The sequence below is a fragment of the Lynx canadensis genome, chromosome B2 (genome assembly GCF_007474595.2).
Source record: "Lynx canadensis isolate LIC74 chromosome B2, mLynCan4.pri.v2, whole genome shotgun sequence".
NCBI classification, from domain to species: Eukaryota; Metazoa; Chordata; class Mammalia; order Carnivora; family Felidae; genus Lynx; species Lynx canadensis.
Window position 1 is genome coordinate 5,162,063 of NC_044307.1, and position 22,507 is coordinate 5,184,569.

Here is a 22,507-nt window from a genome sequence, read left to right on the forward strand (position 1 = left end):
TTAAAATTACTTTTTTTCTTTCCTTTTTTCTTGTCTCTTCAGTATCAGGGCATCGAGACACCATACCTTCATTTGTCTGAAATGCAGGAAGGAAACTATACGCTCCAGCTGATGGTGAGAGATTCTTCAAGACAGCAGTCCACTGCTGTGGTCACTGTGACTGTCCAGCCTGGTAGGTGGGATGGGAAAGGGATTTGGCCCCAGAGATTAAGGCAGAAATGACACCTGGGCCTCTGTGCTTCAGACAAGCCAAATTTGGTGGCAAATTCTCTAAATCTTTTAACTGTGAAGAAGTAGGGGCTGGAAGAGCTAAATCGTAATATAAAGCCAGTTTTCCATTGTGGTTCTGAATCTTGTGTTGAGTGTGCGTCTACACCGTGGTGTGGAGGACCAGATGGACATCCTCAGGGCCATTCGAGGGCTCCACCTGCCAGGTGGACACGCCCACACGTGTTCCACTCTGCTGCAGAGGCTGATTGTGACGTGTGGCCTGATACTCACATGGCTTGTATCCGGATGTTGGAGAATTGACCCCAGGTCACCTCACAATCCTGTAATGGTCTCATGGAAGTCCAGGATTCTGCCTTCCTACACATTTAAGTAACCTAAGGGTAGTTGGGTTTTCGCTTGCCAATGGTCTTGGCTTTTGAACTTTTCTAGAAGATGCTTCTGGTCCCTGTAAACCGTCCAGTGTCCTGGCAACTGAAAATATACTCAATTTGTAGACAATGCATTTTGTTGTTTTATTTTATTTTATTATTTTTATTTTATTTTATTTAATTTTATTTTTTCAGTTAATACGTAGTAGGTGCTATGGGTTAGATGCTGGGGATATGGCATTAAACAAGATAGATTTGGGCTCTGTCCTCCCGCAGCTTATGGGTGAAAACCTCATGATCAGTGCATTTCTAGCGGATGGACACGGTGCTTCTGGAGCCCAGGGAAAGGACACACCTATCTGGGCTTGAGGCATCTGCAGAGTCTTACGTGAGCTCCGGGTTGTATCTGGCTAGGTGAATTTGGGGAGAGAAGGGCAAGAGGAAGAGTTTTTTAGGCAGAGGAAACAGTATGGAGAAAGTCCATGGGATGAAAGAGAGTCTGGTAGTCCAAAGAATTAAGAAGAATGTAGCGGAACAAGAGAAAGCAGTGAGGATGTGGGCGTGTGAGGGGCAGGGGTTAGGATGCCTGCGGGTGATCTGGAGGGGGGAGGCAGGGGCCCACCGTCAAGGGCTTTGCAAATGGATGTTCATGTGCGTGTTTTATCCTAAGGGCAAGAGAGGCCCCTGGACCACTGAACTTTACTGAGTAGGACAGTGAGGGTGGGACATGGTCCAGATATTGGGTAACTGCTACTAAAGTTTTTGACTACTTGACTTTTTTTTTTTTTTTTAACAGAAAATCTATTTCAATATCAGTATCAGTGGTACTTTATACCTTTTTTTTAATGTTTTTTTTTTTTTAAGATTTTTGTTTTTAAGTAATCTCTACATCCATTGTGGGGCTTGAACTTAACAATCCTGAGCTCAAGAGTTGTGTGCTGTACAGACTGAGCCAGCCAGGTGCCCCTTATGTCTTTTCCTTTTGTTCAACGTGTAACCAAAATGTTTTGAGCATTTATCACTTAGCCGGCACTGTGATAGGCCCGGGGCTACAAAGACAAAGGGGCGGGGGGTCAGTCCTGCCTGACAAAGCAGGTGTGTTCACATAGATGTCAACTAACTTCCGTCCAGTTCCTTCCTGCCTGCCTCCCCCACTCTGTCCCCAGTCCTTCTTCCCTCCAGCTTCCCATCCTCGTTCTTTTTCCTTCTCTCTTGTCTCCATGACTGTTGAGGTCTTTTAAAGAACCAAACCTGCTGTCTGGACCCCTGGTCTCCCCCTCAGAACGGTGTAGTGCTGGCTCAGCCACAGGCCTGCAGTGGTCCCCCCCAGGGTTCCCTTAGGACACTCTCTGATCCAGACATGAGTAATTGGCTTAAATCAAGAAATCAGGGGTGCCTGGGTGGCTCAGTCGGTTACGTGTCCGACTCGATTTCGGCTCAGGTCATGGTCTCCTGGTGAGATCGAACCCTGTCGTAAGGCTCTGTGCTGAGCGTGGAGCCTGCTTGGGACTCCCTCTCTCTCTGCCCCTCACCCACTCATGCGCGCACGCTCTCTCTTTCCCTCTCTCAAAATAAATAAACATTAAAAAAATCAGGGGACTGCAGATTAATGCAAAGAGATCACCGTTTTTCATAGCATTTCTCTAATTCTAGAAATCAACAGGCCCCCAGTGGCCATGGCCGGCCCGGACAAGGAGCTGGTCTTCCCGGTGGGGAGCACCACTCTGGACGGCAGCAGGAGCAGAGACGACCAGGGCATCGCCCTTTACCACCGGGAGCCCGTCAGGTAGTCCCTCTGTCACTGAGCTGCAGGCGGGGTTCACACCCTGGCGCTGGGCTAGCATCGCCCTGTCTCCACATTAAACAGTCAGCTTGAGCGTGCCGGGGACTTGGGATTTCAGCCCCTTTCTGGAAGTGTCCGAGCACGGCTGCCGAAGAGTAGACACGATAGCGTGGACGGACGCGATAGATGCTGGTTGGCTTTGGGGGGGAAGTGGAGCCATGCCAGGCAGAAGGGCCATCTTGCCGTGGGGGAGCTTCAGGACGGGAGAGGTGTGGGGAGGACCTGTGCGAGGCCCTCACGAGGCCCCCCGTCTACACTCGTTTAAACCATCTGTAGACCAAAGAGATAAAGAGCTTAAGGGGATCCTGTGTCATGTGACAGTCTTTGTGGGTTGCATGCTCAAACTCCTGGGATCCTGAATCTGCTCTTAAGAAGTAAATAATAACTATTCCCAAAGGAATCCCAGGCTTAGTCTAAAATCGGCATTGCCTCACGACCCATATGCTGAACTAGAGAATTTAGGTGGATAAAAAGTTACTGTAGACTTCCATAGACGGCATATGTTTTAGCTGTAAAGGGGGACTTGTGTTAGGACACAGATGTCCCGCCTGCCGCAGTCAGAATACCTCTGCTTTTGTTGTTCCCGCCCCTGCTTTACAGAGGTCAAGCGGCGGTGAAGATGGGGAATAGTGACAAGGCTGTCGCCACCGTGAGCGGGCTTCCGGTGGGCATGCACCGCTTCCGCCTGATGGTGACAGGCCGGTGGGGGCTGAGCAGTGCCAGCATACTCACTGTGGCCGTGAGGAAGGGTGAGTCCCAGCTCAGCGGTAGGGCAGGGGGACTGTTGCTGCTTTTCAGTCTCACGAGACCCTAACCAGGCCGTGATTACTTGGAAATGGTGGTGCTTCTTTGTTCCCAGTGGATACTGAGTTCATTCTTCTTCCATCCATCCGTGTTAGCTGTTTCCTCGTCTCCCTCTGCAGAGAAACAGAGTCTCCTTTTGTTTGTCGAGTGTCTCTTCTCCAGGGGCCAGTCTCCTGTCATTACTGGTGGTGAACGACTGTGTCCACGTGGCAGCATTCTGCTTTCTCTCTCTGCCCGGGAACCTACCAGCAGAGGTGCTTTCACATTCCGTGTGGTTTCTAGATCTGTGGTCCAGTCCTGTGCTGTTCTGCTTCAGGGACTCGTCTGTTTGTCCTGTCCTGTCCTGTGGCTGTGAGCTGCTCGAGGACCTTTGTCGAGACACTTCTGTGTCCTCTGTGGCTCAGGGAAAATTGCAAGTGCTGGGTACTGGGATGGATGGATGGATGGATGGATGGATGGATGGACGAATGGATGGATAGGTGGATGGATGGATGGATGGATGGATGGATGGATGGATGGATAGGTGGATGGATGGATGGATGGATGGATGGATGGATGGACGAATGGATGGCTAGATGGATGGACGAATGGATGGATGGTTGGATGAGTGGATAGATGGATGAATGGATGGATGGATGAGTGGATAGACGGATGGATGAATGTATCAATGGATTGATGAATGGATAGATGGATGGATGAATTGATGGACAAATGGATGGATGGATGGATGAATGGATGGATGCATGGATGAGTAGATAGATGGATCAATGAATGTATCAATGGATTGATAAATGGGTGGATGGATGGATGGATGGATGGATGGTTGGATGAATGCATGAGTGGATACATGGATGGATGAATGGATGGATAGATGGATGAGTGGATAGATGGATGGATGAATGTATCAATGGATTGATGAATGGATAGATGGGTGGATGGATGGATGAATGGATGATAGGACAGACAATTATGCTGTGTGGAAGTACAGAGATGTAAAAGAGCGTGGTGCGTAGGAAACGTCCAGGACTGTAGACCAGCCAGGCCTGGGTGCCCTGGGGAGTGGCTGAGCATCTGCCTCAACCCGTGAAGGTTGGTGTGCGTCACGCGTCCTGAGGAAGCTGGGACGTATCTGCCGCCGGCGGGGAAGATGCTGAAGCAGTTTTATCAGCAAAGTGATGTAGATTTCGATTTTTTCAAATGTTTTATTGTGGACATTTTCAACCATATATGTAAGTAGAGAAGATAGCCTCAGTGGATGATTATGTCCCATCACCCAGCTTCAACAGCCATCATCAGTTTGCTCATCTTATGTCATCTATCAGTTCATACTTTCTTTTACTTTGGTTGCAGTATTTTATTTTTTTATTTGAATTCAAGTTAGTTAACATACAGTGTAGTCTTGGTTTCAGGAGTAGAACCCAGTGATTCATCTCTTACAATGACACCCAGTGCTCATCCTAGGAAGTGCCCTCCTTAATGCCCATCAGCCATTTAACCCATCCCCTCAACACCCCCCAGCCCTCCAGCAACCCCCAGTTTGTTCTCCGTAGTTAAGAGTCTCTTATGGTTTGCCCCTCTTTCTGTTTTTATTTTATTTTTCCTTCCCTTCCCCTATGTTTAACTGTTGTGTTTCTTAGATTCCACATATGAGTGAAATCCTGTGATATTTATCTTTCTCTGGCTGACTTATTTCACATAACATAATACCCTGTAGTTCCTGGATGGAACTTGTTGTTGCAAATGGCAGGGTTTCGTTTTTGATCGCGGAGTAGTATTCCATTGTGCATATATTTAGTTGGAGTTTTTAAAGCAAACCCTAGCGTCATGTCGTTTTACCTGAGAGAGTTGGCTTTTTCCAAAAGGAAACCCAAGTCTGATGGGGCCAAAATCAGGGAGAGCAGAGAAAAAATGATAGACTGGCAAGACCTCTTAGAGCCCGAGTTCTCAGGACTTGATGCTTTGACGGTTCCAGAGGGAAAAAAGAGGGTGTCTAAGTGTTGGAGGAACCGTGACTTCAGCACATGGACGGGTGGGGGCACCAGTCCTGGGAGAGCCGCAGCGGGTCTGCGGCGACCGAGTGTCCGGAGAGGTGCCGGGGCAGCCCCCTGAGTGGAGATCAGGATCGCGGGGACATAAGCATGGAAGGAAGAGGCCGCCTTAAGGTCCAGTCTTGAAGCCAGAGAGGGTCTAGTCATCGTTCTTCACAGAAGCGTTTTCGGGCTTACTCTGTCGGCTGCCAGTCTGTTTCTGGGGTTTCCAGCCTCCCCTTCTGTCCACAGTAGAATTCAGCCTCCTGCACACAGGTTCTCGCCAGCACGGGTTTTCCCCAAAAGGCAGCGTGGTGAACAGTGTGGAAATGCTGACAGTGGTACCGTCACCTCTGCTCTGACCTCTGGGGTCTTAGGGGGAAAGTGGCAGCGGATTGACGGGATGCTCATTACTCCCTTGGATCAACATGTGGCTATTCTCATACCATGTCTGTAGCTGGACTTGTTTTGAGGGGTGTTTTCCAGGGCCCGGTAGGGCCCCAGAGCCCCACCTGAGCAAGCAGGATCTCCCCCATGGCAGCCTTACCCCCCAAAGCGGGGCTGGGTCATACTATGTTCTCCCTCCCGCACCCCAGGCTGCCAACTCTCCCTGGCCCCTCTCTCCTGAGGTGATAATACCAGAAATGGCTCTTACGTTGTTCATGTACATCTAACACCCGGTCGGAGGAGTGAAGACCTAATTGTTCTGTTTTGTTTTTTTTTAACGTTTATTTTTGAGAGAGAGAGACAGAGCATGAGGGGGAGAGGGACAGACACAGAATTGGAAGCAGGCTCCAGGCTCTGAGCTGTCAGCACAGAGCCCAATGTGGGGCTCGAACTCATGAACCGTGAGATCATGACCTGAGCTGAAGTCGGACGCTCAACCGACGGAGCCACCCAGGCACCCCAAGACCTAATTAATAGTTTTTGACTCGAGTTTTAACTTACTTAAGCAAGATTTGGCAGTAGTAGGAGTAGATGTTTCTATGGCCACACAGTGTGGACCAGTGCATAATGATTCAGAATATATTTTAAATTAAAATATTTTCATTTTCTGGACCCTGATAACTAAAGTCATTATTTCTCTTTTTTTTAAAAAGAAAAGAACCATAACAGTAGTAGAAACATTCCCATTACAGAGACTGCCAAATTACAACTAACCGAGCATAAACAGAGCTCTAAGAAAGTCTGTTATCCTGGGGCGCCTTGGTGGCCCAGTTAAGTGTCTGACTTCGGCTCAGGTCATGATCTCATGGTCCGTGAGTTCGAGCACTGCATCAGGTTCTGTGCTCACAGCATGTGGAGCCTGGAGCCTGCTTCGGATTCTGTGCCTCCCTCTCTCTCTGCCCCTCCCCTGCTCACTCTCTGTCTCTCTCAAAAGTAAATAAATGTAAAAAATAAAATAAAATAAAAAGTCTATTATCTAATGGGTAGAAAAATAATGCCTCCTGGATATTTTAAATCTACACAGCTGCGAGGTGGAACAGTTGTGTATTTTATGGCATGTTTCTACCACCAGTGTTTTAAATCGATCTCTTTGCTTTCATTTGTATTGTATTTGACTTAGAAAATAATAGCCCTCCCAGAGCCCAGGCTGGTGGCCGGCATGTGCTTGTGCTTCCCAATAACCGCATTACTTTGGACGGTTCGAGGGATTGTGTCCCACCTGTGGATCCGGGACGGCCAGAGCCCAGCTGGGGTGAGCGCTCAGCGGGTTGTCCCAGGCCCATGTGTCATTTCGTGCATTTAGTCTGCTTGGCCTGCTGTAAGGAAATACCACGAATGGGTGAATTAAGTGGCTTCCACATGAGACAGACATTTCTCCCGGTTCTGGAGCCCATCAAGTCCAAGGTTAAGGTGCTGAGCGATTCGGTACGTGGGGAGAGCTCTCCATTTGGCTCACAGGTGACCGCCTTTTCCCCGTGTCCCCACATGGCAGAGAGGGAGAGAGGGCTGTGTCGTGGTGTCTCTTCTTATAAGGACTTTAACGCGTGGATTCAGGGCCCCACCCTCGGGAGCTCGTTTAACCTTAACCATGTCCTCGCAGGCCCCGTTTCAAATACGGTCACACTGGGGGGCTCGGGCTTCAGCATCGGCATCTGGAGGCAACACACGTCATTCTGCAGCGGCGTTTCTGTTATGACCTCGTCTCCCTTCCTGTGTTCCCCACTAAGCTGTCCATGTTTCTAGGTTTCCTCTGGGGGCTGGAGGCAGCGGGCTGCTTTCAGATTCAAACGAAAGCTGTCCTTTCTGAGTTTTCCCTGAGCAGACTGCAGACTTTGGACGGGGAAGGGCATCGTCGCCTGGGGGTGCTTCGAAGCCGAGTCCTCCCGTGGCAGTCATTCTACTCCTCAGCGTCCCCGCTGTTCTTATTTGGGTCCAAGTGGATTCTTCCCTTTTCCTCACTTCCCGCTGGATAGGTCAGCAGGTCAAAGGGCGCTGTCCCCGTTTCACACAGATGGCAGAGGACTTGACCAAGGTCAGCGAACTCGTCCTTAACCAAACCAGACCCAAGTTTTCAGCTCCTTGCCGACGTTTCTCCCTGTCAGATTCCTCCACCTCTTAGGGTATAAATGTAGGCACATCTTCATTCCTGCCATTGTTGGGACTTGAGAGACACAGGTTTGCTCTTGGAAACGTACCAAACAAGTGGTCGCAGGGGAGGAACCGAACGAGTCCCTCTGGACCCGACACTCGTCAGCCAGACGGTGGATCTTCTGCCTGTAACGGCTCTCGTCCCCTTTGGTTACCGCCCTCTTCTGTGAGCCAGTGCAGAGCAGGGGGGGCTGGCATTCTTCTCTGGCTCTTTGGAGCCTCGAGCCTCCAGAGCAGAAATGATCTACTCCGGCTCTTGGGTCATTTGAGAAGGGGAATGTGATATCCTGGGGGGAGGCCCAAGAGGAGATGCTTGTAGAGCTCTGTTTGGAGAGAAGGCCCAGAAAACTCCTCAGGGTGCTTCCCCCTGATTTCAACAGGTTTCCCTCTGTTGCACAAAACGAATGATTTAGTAGTGACTGGACAGCCGTTGGTTAAGCTCAGGAAGCACCGAGCGAGCGCTCCGTGTCCCCCGTCTTTTCTGCGGGAGAGCGCAGGGCCACCCCCATCTGCAGCTATCCCGTCACCCCTCTTCCCTCCAGCCTGCCCCTTCACATCATGCACATGCCTGGGCGCCTGGGTGGCTCAGTCGGTTGAGCGTCTGACTTGACGTATCAGCTCAGGGCATGATCTTGCGGTCGTGGGTGATCCCTCCTGGGACCGACAGAAGACCGGTCATTGGGAACTGACCATGGGCTCACGAAGTGTGTGATTTTGCAGGATGCCATTGGTGCCTCTGACCGCACCGCAGCCGTGCGGCTCACCAATCTGGTGGAGGGCGTCTACACATTCCACTTGCAAGTGACTGACAGCCAGGGGACCGCGGACACGGACACTGCCACCGGGGAAGTGCGGCCGGGTGTGCTCACGGGCTTCTGCCCCTGGGTTCACTGAGCTGGGCCGTCCCCTGTCGGGTAGCCAGGGCGGGACGCCCCTGCGGCCTCAGCTCCCGGCCAGAGCCACCTGGTGGCTGTCTCTGCGCTTCATTGACCCAGATGGTCTCAGCCTCCAGACTCACCGAGGGGGCTTGGATGTGGCAGCAAATCTCACTTCACTTTTGTTTTCCTGCCGGACACAGGGCCTCGGTGCTGGGAAGCGCGGAGGGAGGCAGCCCCGGTGAGGGGACGCGAGGCCCGACCTGCCTCGTGCCCTGGGCAGTGTTCCCCATCCAGGCCTGGGGCAGGGCGTGCGGTGTTATTAGCCCCAGAGGCTGTGTAGGTACTCTGATTGTCTTCCCGGAAGAAAACTGTCAACAGGGAAGACGTGCTCTCTGACAGCAACCCCTGCCCTGTCTGCAAAGATATGTCCGGGTCCTGAAACGCAAGTGAGGAAATCACCAGGGATCCTTTTAAGCTCTTCAAGCTCTCGTACAGCCCTTGCTCCCTCGATCGTCTTCCCGGCGGAGACCCTGTATGCTGTCTTTCCCAGACCCCAGGAAGAGTGGCCTGGTGAAGCTGGTCCTGCAGGTGTGCGTGGGGCAGCTGACGGGGCAGCAGAAGGACATGCTCGTGAGGCAGCTGGCAGCAGACGTTCAGGTCCAGAAGATCCAGGCCCACTCGGGTCTCAGGTGCGAGCCGCACACCAGCCCGGCGTCGTGCCGTTCATTTCCTTTGCTGCTTCTCTGTTGTTTGCACGCGCTTGTACCACGTTCATACGCTCTTTTCCTCCAAGGGCAGCAGTGAGGACGACATCACTGCGGGTCCTTCCTACAAGTCTCAGTGAATGTTTGTTGACCAAGAACATTCTGAATGAAGGAGGTAGCAAACACCAGCAGGGACTGGTTGTTAGCTCTGCTATCTTCAGAGGGCATGCAAATGGCCTGGGGCTCTCACAGAGGATGTCTCATGGCCAGACTTCAGTCCTGCCCCATAGTCACAGGACTGATGAGGCTTCTCTCGGTGCGAGAGGACCACTGATTACCTTTTCTGTCTTCTGGGAGCCCGGGAGGCTAAACTTTGGTCCTTTGTCTCTTATAAGATTTATGTATTTAATTGAGTTTTTATTTTTGAACTTTTATCCAATCTATGAATAATAGAATAGGGAAGGAGGAGAGAGAATATGGGAATGAAAACCTACCATTCACAGTAAATCTATTTGCCAGTTATTGTCAGTCACTCTGTTTGGGTTTGTTCTCCAGATAACTAAAGTTTACTTAGAAAAATACCAAGTTAAAAAAAAACACTTTATTTTTATTATAGGATTCTTTCAAAACAGCTCACAGATTTCCCTTACTTACAAACTATCAACCACTGAACCAAACAAATCTGGAAATCAACAAAACCAAACACTATTTCTCTGAAAGATCAACAAAATGGATAAACCTTTAGCTAGATTGGTTAAGAAAAAAGAGAGAGGACTCAGACTACTAAAATCAGGAATAAAAGGCGATATTCCTACAATCACGTAGAAATAAAAAAGATGATACCATGAACAGTTGTGTGTCAATAGATTAGTTAACCTGGATGAAATGGACAAAATCCTAGAAAGACACAACTATAACGAAGGACTCAAGAAGAAATTAGAATTTTTAATAGACCTATAGCAAGTGAAGAGAGTAAATCAGTAATCAATAACTTCCTATAAAGCCCAGAGTGATGGCTTCCCTGGTGAATTCTACAAACCAGTCCACGAACTCTTCCAGAAAGTAGAAGAGGAGAGAACACTTTCCAACTCATTCTATCAGACCAGTGTTTACACTGATATCAAAACCAGATGAAGATACTACAAGAAAACTACAGATCATTGTCCCTTATGAATATAGAAGCAGAAATCCTCCACAAAGTGCTTTGAAACTACATCCAGCAATATATTAAAAGAAGTAGACACCATGGCCAAACAGGATTTATCCCAGGCATGCAGGGTGGGTCAATCAACAAATGTAATAAACCGTATTAATAAAGGACAAAAACCACATGATCATCTTAGTAGGCACAGAAAAAAGCAGTTGACGAAATCCAACAGCCTTTCATGATAAAAACTTGTAGGTTGATTTTGGGTCCCCTCAAAAGACACATTTATGTCCTATCCTCTAGGGACCTGTGAATGTGACCGTATTTGGAAATAGGGTTGTGGCAGATGGGATTAGTTGAGATGTCATATTGCTGTAGGGTGCCCTTAATCCAGTGTGACTGAGTCCTTATAAGAAGAGAGACAGAGACAGACACATGGGAAGGTCAGCATGTGATAACAGAGGCGGAGATTGGATTGATGCATCTATGAGCACGGAAAGCTGACTGCCAGCGGCACCGGGAGTGAGACAAAGGCCTGGAACATACTCTCCCCTGGAACCTTCAGAGAGAGGATGGCCCTGACTACACCTTGATTTTGAGCTTCTGGCCTCCAGAACTGCAAGAGAATAGATTTCTGTTGTTATAAGTCACCCAGTTTGTGGTACTTTTTACAGCAACCTTGAAAACTAATACAGATTTGAAGAGAAATTTCTCCAAGGAAGACATACAAATGGCTGATAAGCACATGAAATGCTCAACATCATGAACTTATCGGGAAATGTGAATGAACACCCCTTTGAGACATCACTTCACACCCACTAGGATAGCTGTAATCCAAAAGACCGACCATAACAAAGCGTTGGTGATTACGTGGAAAGAGCGGAACCCTCCGCATTGCTGATGGGAATAGAAAATGGTGCAGCCACCGTGGAAGACAGTGTAGCGGTACCTCAAAATGCTGGATGCAGTTACCATATGACCTGGCAATTCCGCTCCTGTGTGCCCAAGAGATGAGGTAAACGTATGTCCACGCAGAAACTTGCACGTGAACACGGACGGTGGCATTATTCATACAGCCACAGCGGGTGCAACCTGAACGTCAGCAGTTGATGGATGCGTGAATTAAATGAGGTTTATCCATACGGTAGACTGTCATTCGGCAGTAGGAAAGAAGTGCCGATCGATGCTACAACCTGGGTAAACATTGAACACATCCTGCAAAGTGGAAGAAGCCAGACACAAAATGCCTCGCGTGTATTTCTTTTATAGCGAATGAATGGTCAAATCCAGAGAGACAGAAAGTAGATTAGTGGTTGTCAGGGGCTGGAGAGAGGAGGGAATGAAGAATGACTTCTTAGATTTTTTTTTAATGTTTATTTTTGAAAGAGAGAAAGAGACAGAGCCCAAGCAGGGGAAGGGCAGAGAGGGAGGGAGACACAGAATCTGAAGCAGGGTCCAGGCTCCGAGCTGTCAGCACAGAGCCCGATGCAGGGCTCGAACTCACGGAGTGTGAGATCATGACCTGAGCTGAAGTCCAAAGCTCAACCGACGGAGCCACCCAGGCGCCCCAACAGTGGCTTCTTAATGGGCGCAGCCTTTCTTCTTGAGGTGACGACAGTGTTCTGGAGTCAGATGGTGGCAGGGGATAGACCAGAAGCCACGAGTGATACGCGTTAGAAGGTGACTTTCAAGGTAAGTAAATTCTACCTCCGTGAAAAGATAACAATGTCACCCTGTGCATGGGTGAGTCTGTTTGCACCCATATGCCTGTCACATTCCTTATATAAAGGTCTGTCATCAGGTGACCCCGTGGCTCTGCCATTGAAGAGCCTTCATTTGTAAATGCAAACAGGTCAATTCCTCGGCCCACAAGACGCGCCCCCACGCCCCTGCCAGACGACGCAGCCGTGACAGTGCCCCTTCTCACAGGTCACGTGGCCGGCGTGGACGTGTCCCGTCGGTCACTGCCTGACCGCGTGGCTGTCCTCTCTCCTTGTCTCCTCGGCAGCACTGCAACTGTGTTTTCTGTACAGACCGGGCCACCGTCCGTGGTTCTCGAGGCTGCCGACGTGGTGCGGGGTCTGCATAGACAGCTCCCCGAGGAGAAGGAGGATTTCTTGCTTTTCACAGTCTTGAGGGTTGACACAGCAGGTGCATTTTCCAGAGTCCCCGTGATGCAATTACTTGTCCGTTCAGAACTGTGCGGTGCTGGGCGAGACATGCGGTCAGATAAATGCAGCGAGAATCTCCCAGAAACATGAACAACTGCCCGTTGAGGTTAAAGCAACAGATTTCTTGGAGGAGAAGCAAGATCTGTTTCCGGCGTGACAGGACAGCGGTAAGGTCCCATAGTCTCTTTGGGCTGTGTGGGAACAAAGTCCAAAACTTATCTTCCTAATTAGAAATTAAATATTAAACCTAATTCCTCCAAGAATATCCCTACAGGATGACTCCTCTGGGGAGTATTCTAAAAGAATGACACTGGCCAGGCGTGGCTAAGTTTTGCTGGCACCGAAAGCGGTGTGGCGTGCGAGCATTTGCTCGTGGGCGTCCGGAGACTTGTTTTGCACGTATCTCTCCAGGGCGTTTCCTCCAGCACATCTGCCAACTGCTCTCTGTCTCTGAGGAGCAAGGGCTCACGGGTCAGTCGTTAAAACTATACTCTAGACAATGGTCTTTGTCAGAAATGTCGTACTTAAGCCGTCAGAACAGTGTTAAGGACAGAGAAGCATTATGGGCCGGAAAAGCTGCGTTCACATGGTTTTTTACCTTGGACATCGGGGTGGGGTGACGATGGTGTCCCATACGCCCCTGGAAGTGGGGGCACACGCTACGTGCCTTCCATTGTACCTCCTAGTCACAGTCCCTGGCTTCTGTCCCGTCCCAGCACCAGCCTGAATCACGGGTGTGGGTGCAAACGTGCTCTCTGCTCACGTTCTCTGTTACCTTAGGAGGAACATGACTCCCTCACGATGTGGGACGTGACCCGTCCTCTAGCAGGTGCCGAGGACTGTGAGCGTTACAAGGGACACACAACGTCACGTCGTAACACTTAGCTTGTGTCAGAGACGTGTCTGTGCGCGGTTGATGTCCTCAGTGCTGACATGCACTGACTTAATTTTTTTAATAATCCCTTTTTTCTAACTATGAAAGGAATATCTATCTGTTGTAGGAAATTTAGAATATCCAGAAAGGCACACACACAAAAAATTAAAACAATCCTCTAGATTCTAGAGCCTAGAACCCCCTCTCCAAACTTAACTTGTGTTAATATTCTGATGCATTTCCGTCCAGTTCTTCCATCTCCAGAAACCTGTGACACAATGAGGATAATTGGATAGATATTTTTAATCTGCTTTTAAACCTCAAACCCTACAAGGACCATTTTCTCAGATTTTTTATGATTCTCCCTCAGTAGGATATTTATGGCTGCGTGGTCCTTGATCCTGGATGTGGTCAACCTGTCCTGTGCTCATGGACTTTAAGGTTGACTTTAAATAATGCTGTAATCATAGGTAAATTGTTGTGCACATCTCAGTTGTCTTCACTGGATGGATTCTTAGAATTTATCTTGCTTAGGCCAGAGGCTACTACGTCCCTGCTACATTTTTAAGGCTTTTGTTTCCTGGTACAGATTGGTTTTTTCTTTCCTTTCGTTTGCTTCCTGATGAAAGACTCCCTGGCACCCCCACGGTACCGTAAGAGGCTCTCAAGTCAGCAAGATGCGTCCCTGCAGGGCCTGTGCTAGTGAAAGTCCACAGGAGGCGGGAGCCGGGACCCCCTGCCCACCCTGGTAGCCTCAGCCACCAACCCCTCTTTGCAGACTGCCTTCTGGAGTCCTCCGGCCACGGCCACTGCGACCCCGTCACAAAGCTCTGTGTGTGCTCTCCACTGTGGGTGGAGAACCCGATGGAATGTTACCTCCAGGACAGGGAGAGCAACTGTGGTGAGTTCTGTGGGCGCAGCTGCGGGTGAAGGGCACCGGGTCAGGCCGTTCGGGAATACCAGAAATGTGTGCCCTGCTTTGCGGCTGTAGAATTCACCCTTTTCTCACCTGAAGGCCGAGGAGTAGTGAGTTAAGATCCTCCCCATCTCCCACCAGAGCAGGTGTGCTTAGGCGTTTCTGGAAGACTTCCGATGGGGAAAGTCACTTTGGCAGAGCTGATTTCACAAACGACCCCAGCTCGGCTGAGACACTTGGCTTTGGGCCACACGGGCCATTTTCAGGTCACGCCCGCCATGGCTTGGGCTCCGCTGGCGTTCTGGTGAAGTATCTCCGAAGGACAGAATCTGGCCTTCTCTTCCTGGATGTCTGGCTGGGCAGGCACCCAAAATTGGAGCCACCTTCTTAGCTGGCCAGCCTGGTGCCCTCAGGTCTCCTCTGGGGAGGAAACTATGTTAATGGCAGTCGATTTCTCAGGGTAGTTCCGTTGCCTTGGAGATCCAGATGGACATATTTGGCAGAAAAATTTGAAAATAGTCAGCCCTTGGATCATTATTCCAAGGAGCAGGTATAACACTTAGTGGAATTAAGCCTGTGTCTTTGGCCCCTTGGTTTCTCTGCTCCTGAATTGCCATGGCCGAGCTTTTTACACTGGCATTTGCAAGGATGTGGAAGGAATAGAGATCAGGTAGTTTCTGAGTTGCTGCCTGGCTTTCTGAAAAGTGTCTGCGTGTCACAGGCAGCCCCACAGATATGTTATTTGCTTTATGAAAACCAAGTCAGACCTACTTTGGGGGGAGGGTTGTGTTTCTTGTGCCTATGGCGTGACTATTTTGACATGCCGTGCCTAGGTGTCTGTGGCACTACTTTTTTTTTTTTAATTTTTTTAATGTTTATTTTTGAGAGGGAGAGAGAGACAGAACACGAGCAGGAGAGGGGCAGAGAGGGAGACACAGAATCTGAGCAGGCTCCAGGCTCTGAGCTGTCAGCACAGAGCCTGACGCGGGGCTTGAACTCACGAACCATGAGATCATGACCTGGGCTGAAGTCGGACGCTTAACCGACTGAGCCACCCAGACGCCCCATGCGGCATTACTTGCCGGGGTCCAGCCCCAGCAGGTCCAGGGGTTCCCGAAGGATGAACGGCGTCACAGAAAATAACAAATGGACACAGACAACAGCAGTGGGTTAGACTGGCCGCTTTATTGTGCCAAACGTGGCATTATGTTTGCTAGCAATTTCCTTGTAGCTGCGTCATCTATGTTTCTCGGCATTACCTAATTCTAAAAACATTCCTTTGTGTAATCACCCATTAAGGAACAATATCTGTATTTTCTTGTAACGTTCCCTTGTGCCCTTTTGCTTATTGATTAATTTCTTCATATTATTTTCATTATGTATCTACATTTGTCTATAAAGCATTTGCTTTGCTATTTTCATGAAAGGTCATCTGTCTCTCAACACTGCAAGTGGAACGTTTACAGGGATATGACTTCTTAATTGTTCCTTTGAACCATTTGCACTACAAGGAACAAAGGTATTCGCTTTGGTCTGGGGTGCCGGGAGGGAGCCAAGAGGGCCCTGGGAACCCACGCCTCATGTGCTCATGAGGGACAATGTATGCCTAGGAACTAATGAACCATTCTGTACCTTAACCCACCAGGTCCAGTTATCATCTGGAACGCCTCCTGGGGGCCAAGCGGGCCTAGGGGTTGGAGTAACTTGTATCCATAGATACGTTCCTTTGTTGCCAGAGTGGGGATTTCGAACCCATTTGTCCCCTCCTTGGCTGGGAAATATATGGGCCCATCCTTCCTTTAGGTAGAGAAGTCTTTATAGGGGGTGGCCAGGGCTGGATGTGGGGCCGCACAATTTCCCCGCGGACAGTTTTTTTCCCCAATGGTTCTTTTCCTGGGGGGCCTGGTGTGGGCAATTCCCCAACTGACAATTCCCCAGGTACTTTCATTGGTGGGGGGGCTGCCCTGACCAACGCTAAGGTCAAATCACATAAAAGCGGGAGCACGAGAAGCTTCACTTATCCGTCCACTGCCCGGGCCCTGCCATCAGGCTGGTTGGATAGCTTGGCTTCCGGCAATTACTTCTTAATTCATTTGTTTTTTCAGATAATTCTGACCTTAAGTCAGCATGAAATATGCTCCATGAGGTCCCCGAAGCGATTGGACAAAAGTAGGGTGCTTTCGTGTTATTCTTGATTTGTATTTGACCTTGCTCATGCTCTGCCACTGGCTCCATGAGGCGTGATCACAGGCCACAGATGGCCTGTGCCTGTAAGAACTCAGAAACGTTCTTTGTGAATCACTGAGAGAACGTTGTTCTGAGAGTCGTACGTAACCACGGCCACTCTGGGTTTCTTGTTTTTCAGAGTGGAGTATAGTCTCCGTAACCTCCGTGGTTCTCACCCTTCTGACACTAACAGGGGGCTTGTCCTGGCTTTGTATCTTCTGCTGCAAGAGGTACCTGGGCTGCTTGTCTGTGTATTTCCCTGAAATCAAGACACCTCATCAAACGGGACTTGATAGCTGGAGTCGCTTTTGCTGGGCTTTGTTAAGCTGCTGAACCATACGATAGCCGCATTTTTTATGGGACAAACTAGACTTTAAAAGGCCTTTATAGGAGTGCCCGACTGGCTCAGTTGGTGGAATGTGCAACTCTTGAGCTCAGGGTCGTGAGTTCAAGCCCCACATTGGGTGTGGAGACTACTTAGAAAAAATCCTTTATGAGGCGCTGCCCGGCACAAGGCGTATGTGCCCAGATAAATGGAATAATGGCAGAGGCAGCTTCTCATTTCCTAGAAGCCTCAGCAATTCTGTATCCAATCTCATGTTGCTTGGTGTCGTCTCACATTGTGTGCATTCTAACACTCCCGGAGCAGCCTGACTGATCAGCCAGCCCTCAGGAGAGTTAGGAGTTCTAGAACACTCAAGCAAATTTAGATTTTGATTCTTTTGTGTGAAGCAACAGTAGAATCTATCTGAGTTCTATTTAATGAATGCCAAACTTTCATCAAGGCGATGTGATCACTAAAGAGAAGCTTTACTTCAGGTTTTTCTTTCTTTTTCCATGGAGCTGACCACTGAGAAGGCGGTGAGCTGCCTCATTGACTGAATCTTCCAGAACTCTGTGCCCAGCCCTGTGTGAGGGGATCTGTAGAGACAGTGATTAACCAAGTCCTTAGAAGACAGTGTGGGATGACCCAACTTCCTATACGAAACACTAAATGCTCTCCAAGGGAGATATGATTTAAAAAAATGTGTATCATAAATAATAGTTACTTTTTGAAACCACTTCCATTATCTTGGTTTTATTTGTGATTACTTTCCCAAAGGTGAGGCTGGTGAAGGGGGGTGGGGTGGGTACAGGTATTCAGAGGCCTCAATCCCATAGTAAAACTTCTCTGAAAGTTTTAAAAAATACAAATTCTGCAGTTTTGTGACATATCAAGCAGATACGGTCATGATAAAGTGGTTGACTGTGACCATTTATTAAGTATCTGCCATTGTGACGAGTGGCTCTGAGTGCTTTACATACATTTCCCAATCCTCCCACCAACCGTATAAAAAGGGACTGTTTTTACTCCCATTTTACAGGTGGGAACATGGAGTCAGGACGCAATCAAATAATTATCTCAGAGTTGCCCAGCTAGCAAGCACTAAATCAAGGATTAGAGGCCCAAGGTCTTGGTCACCAACCAATCAGAAAGCTGATTCAGTGCCATGAAACTGTTCTCAGCACACCTTCCCATGGCTTTGAAGTGTACTTTCAAAGAACCCCTGCAGCTTAGGATGACGCACACCCAGTGGTTTTCATGCCTTGTGAAAAAGTGAAAAACCGGGTTATTGCTAATTAGTTTTGGGGGATCTGTTATATTTCTGGGTTTTTTGTTTGTTTGCTTTTCGTTTTGTTTTCTGGTTGCTAGTTTATGTTGCCTTTTCGTTCTACATTTTGGACATTCCAGGCTAGTATAGGTTCAGGGGAAAACATGTGCACCTAGGCTTTTCTTTCTTTCTTTTGCTTTCTTTCTTCTTCCTTCCTTCCTTCCTTCCTTCTTTCCTTTCTTTCTTTTTCTCTTTCTTTTCTTTTTTCTTTCTTTTTCTCTTTCTTTTCTTTCTTTTTTCTTTCTTTCTCTTTCTTTCCTTTCTTTTTTTTTTTTTTAAGTTTATTTATTCTGAGAGAGAGTAGGGAGGGCAGAGAGAGAGGGAAAGGGAGAGTCTCAAGTAGGCTCCGAACTGTCAGCCTAATCTTGGAGGCTTGAACTCAGGAACCCCTTGAGATCATGACCTGAACCCAGATCAAGAGTCGGACGCTTAATTGACTGAGCCACCCAGACGCCCCTCCAGGTTTTTCTGAGTAAAGAATTACGAAGAAAAGCTTGTTGTGCAAACACACAGGTGCTGAGGATTCCTACCGGGGGCCTGGCCTGAGGCTCAGCCGGGAGCCTGCAGTCACGCGGGTGCTGGTGGCTGTCCTGCTCCTACGTTTCCCCAACATGCACGGCGCACTTGAGTCTGCTGAACCCAGACCTGGCCACGTGTGCACATCGTTCGTACAAGTGTGGACTCTCCATTCCTCCACGTGTTTGAGTTCCTGGTTCCCAGTTCCCTGAGAATCTGACCTGAGCTTTTCCCTCTTCCTTGCAGACGAGAGAGGACCGAAATAAGGAAGAACACCAGGTGTGCCACCCTGGATAACATGGATGACCAGGACAGAACGGAGCTGAGGCGCAAATACGGTAAGGCGGGCTCCAGGAGGCTTACCTGGCACCGTGAAATCACCGGATCCAGACGTGTGCCTGAGAGTTACCTGGGGGCAGGGGGGAACAGCAGGCTGGGGCCTTCCCTACTTGGGAAGGAAGGCTGAGTCGGGGCTTCGCCCACGCCAATCCCGAGGGTCTGTGACCGGGAGGCGTATTGTGTTCTGAGTTGCACGAAAGTGTGGTGAAGCGCTCTGAGGCCTTAACCGGTGAGGGACGTGAAGTGCCTGGTACCAGCTGGGCTCCCGCCCGGGGACCGCAGGCGGAGACCGCTCCTGAAACACACGTCCCGACAGGGTTTTCCTCCTCGTGCTGGGGGCGTGGGGCACGGCATTGCCCGCCAACTCGTCTCCCACACGCTGTGCCTGCCCGTCTGCTCCCCGAGAAACACAGCAGAATAACACGTGGGCTTCAGCATCAGGCATTTCTGTTAGCGGTTAGCCAGATACGGACGAACACGAAGCTTTCCCAGAAAGTGGACTTTCTTCACAAAGTGAACAGACCCCTGTGCTTAGAACTGCCTCACCCCAGTTAGCTTTCTGATTCCCCTGCATTAACTCCTAGAGACTCAGTAACCCTTCTCTGGCCCCCCGAGGCTGCTTAGCACGGATTTTGTCATAACTACATTCCTACAGAGGGACATAATCACTTTCAAAGTCGCGAGGTGCAAAACACCCATGATGAATTTTGAGTGTTTACCCTGCGGCCCAGCAGGTGGGGGAACAAAGCCCGGTGCCTGTCTTTACAGGCGCTGACAGCCCAGAGAGGGTGACCGTGTTGGAACAAGACCTACCGAAGCACGGACGATGCCCCGGAACGACTGATGGCCTACAGATTGTGGTTAGCGACTTCGGCGGGGCAGGCTTCACCGGCAGTGTAGACGATCGCACACGCCGTACGTGTGTGTGCTCACCATTTACATCACGTCATTTATTAGAAGGCAGATTTGTACCTAAGAGCACAGAGTGCTTTCCACTTGGATTATCTCACCCACCCTGCTTCTGACGTGCACCTGTCCTTCTGACATCCCCATTTCTATTCAGAGAACCCCCATGCTTGTTATTACCAGGCTCTGAGCCCCAGTTGCTGGTGCTTGGTCAGGAGTGCCTTGTTCCCGTGCCACCCACCCTCTTGCCTAGTCTCTCGTCCCTCCGCCCACAGCGTCGTTACCGCCCTGCAGACCCTTCTAGCCTCCCCTCTGGACTAAGAGCACGAACGGTAATCATGAATTTCCTCTGTACTGCACCCTGTTCAGGCACATCACCCATTTAATTTCTCCCATTTAATATCACAATAGCTCTGTGGTGGATGTACTATGATTATCCCCACTTCACAGAAGACGAAACTGAGACACAGAAAAATTTAGCCACCTGCCCGAGTAACAGAGCTGGCAAGTGCCCATGGTGGGTTGGGCCAGGCCGTCTGCTTCTCCCAGTATTTCTGGGGCCTGTCTGCACACCCCATGCCTCCCTTGTCCTCCGGTCCAAAGCCCCTATTCCCCTCATTGCATCCTCTGTGAAATATCACCAAAGCAACACCAGTGCATGCTTACCTCTTACTGCTTCGTGTAAGATGTATTTTTAAAACTTCCTTACCTGTTTTGAACCATCTTCTCATGAGTCTTTGTCTTAAACCCTTATCTAGACACTGTAAACTCTCTGAGAGCAGGGATCAGATCTTATAGCAGTTCTGTTTCTTATTTTGATCCCAGCAGTCACATATTCTACCAAAAATATTCGATTGAACCAAAGAGCAAAATCATGAGAGTTTTCATTGAGTGCTTACCAAATACTAAATACTGGGCAGCAACTTCACCCGCACTGTTTCATTAATCCTCACCATAAACCTGTGGAGCAGGGGTGCCTGGGTGGCTCAGTCGGTTGAGCATCCGACTTCGGCTCAGGTCATGGTCTCGAGGTTCGTGAGTTTGAGCCCCATGTCGGGTTCTCTGCTGCCAGCCCAGAGCCTGGAGCCTGTTTCGGATTATGTGTCTCCCTCTCTCTCTCTGCCCCTCCCTCGCTCATGCCCTGTCTCTCTCTGTCTCAAAAGTAAATAAACATAAAAAAAAAAAAAAAAAAACCCGTGGAGTAGATGCTTTGTGGTCTCCCAGTTTTTAATGGAGAAGGAGACTGAAAGCCCAGAGAGGTTAGGCATCTTGTCCAGCATCACGCAGCTGTAAGTGTCACAGCTTGGGCTCAAGCTCAGGTGTGACACAGCCCACGTCGATGCTCACTAGGAACCCCAACTCGTGCTGTGTTGTGAGTGACGCTCTGAAGGTGCAGAGAGCACAGCTGGGTACGTGGGACCTACAGCCGGAATGACAGCTGAGAATGGAAAGGCCGTTTCCCCCAAGATGCGTCTTCAAACACCGAAGCACGGAGCACAACTCCAGCCTGATGGTGTCCGAGTCTGAGTTTGACAGTGATCGGGACACAGTCTTCAGCTGAGAACGGATGGAGAGAGGGGATCCAAAAGGTTCTATGAATGGTTCCGTCAGAAACGGGGCTTCCTTCAGCTATGGCTCCGAGGACAGATGACGGAGCGGTTGTAAACCCGAAGGCCCCGCACAGGAACACTGTAATCAAGGACCAGTCAGTGGGAGTTCAAACACAGAACTAACTCTTGTTACAATTGTGCATCAGTGTCCTTTCACACTGGGCTGGATGTGTGCCCCTAAATTTAAAAGATTGGTTTTCTTGGGGTGTTTGAGACATGAAACAAAACAGAAACATTGCTCTTTTAACAAAGATGCTTGTTAATAGGGATAAAGGTTGGGTAAGATACTAGGTATATACTTAAAAGAGTTTGTGTTTTGTAGCTGGCACAGTATTTATATTACCCATGTTAAAGATTAACACCTGTTTCTATCTGCAGACCCTTAGGTAAAGTTAAACACGGATTAAAGAGGGCTGATTTCTCTTAGGAGCTGCGATGGCCTTTCAGGACAACGTTCGGAACATGCTTTCTCTGGTAGGACCCATACAGTCAGATGGCTGTCTATATTAAAGTGGTTCCTCTGAGATGTGGGTTGTCTTCTATGTAGCCATCTTTCTGTGTTCTCTGTGGACAGCAGGTCCTAGAAATCTGTGAGCTAAGTAAGAATCGTTATTATGAGGTCCAGAGGAGATAGAGGGGAGTGGGGAGAAATGACCAGTAGGTTGAAAGTTGAAGGTAGCATGTTAACATTCCTGGCCTT

At 49.2% G+C, this 22,507-nt stretch overlaps 1 protein-coding gene across 1 annotated transcript in view; it reads left to right on the forward strand.

Annotated features, from left to right (window-relative positions):
* The window catches only part of KIAA0319 (KIAA0319 ortholog), a 70,776-nt gene extending 48,601 nt beyond the window's left edge, over positions 1-22,175 (forward strand). Inside the window, 12 exon segments of the mRNA XM_030314729.2 lie at positions 49-172; positions 2,253-2,385; positions 3,043-3,191; positions 6,841-6,925; positions 6,927-6,972; positions 8,589-8,727; positions 9,297-9,435; positions 12,606-12,748; positions 14,421-14,543; positions 16,924-17,014; positions 19,199-19,293; positions 21,673-22,175. Of these exon segments, the coding sequence (XP_030170589.1) occupies positions 49-172; positions 2,253-2,385; positions 3,043-3,191; positions 6,841-6,925; positions 6,927-6,972; positions 8,589-8,727; positions 9,297-9,435; positions 12,606-12,748; positions 14,421-14,543; positions 16,924-17,014; positions 19,199-19,293; positions 21,673-21,848 (1,443 nt within the window). The 3' untranslated portion in view covers positions 21,849-22,175.
* The last annotated feature ends 332 nt before the right edge of the window (positions 22,176-22,507 follow it).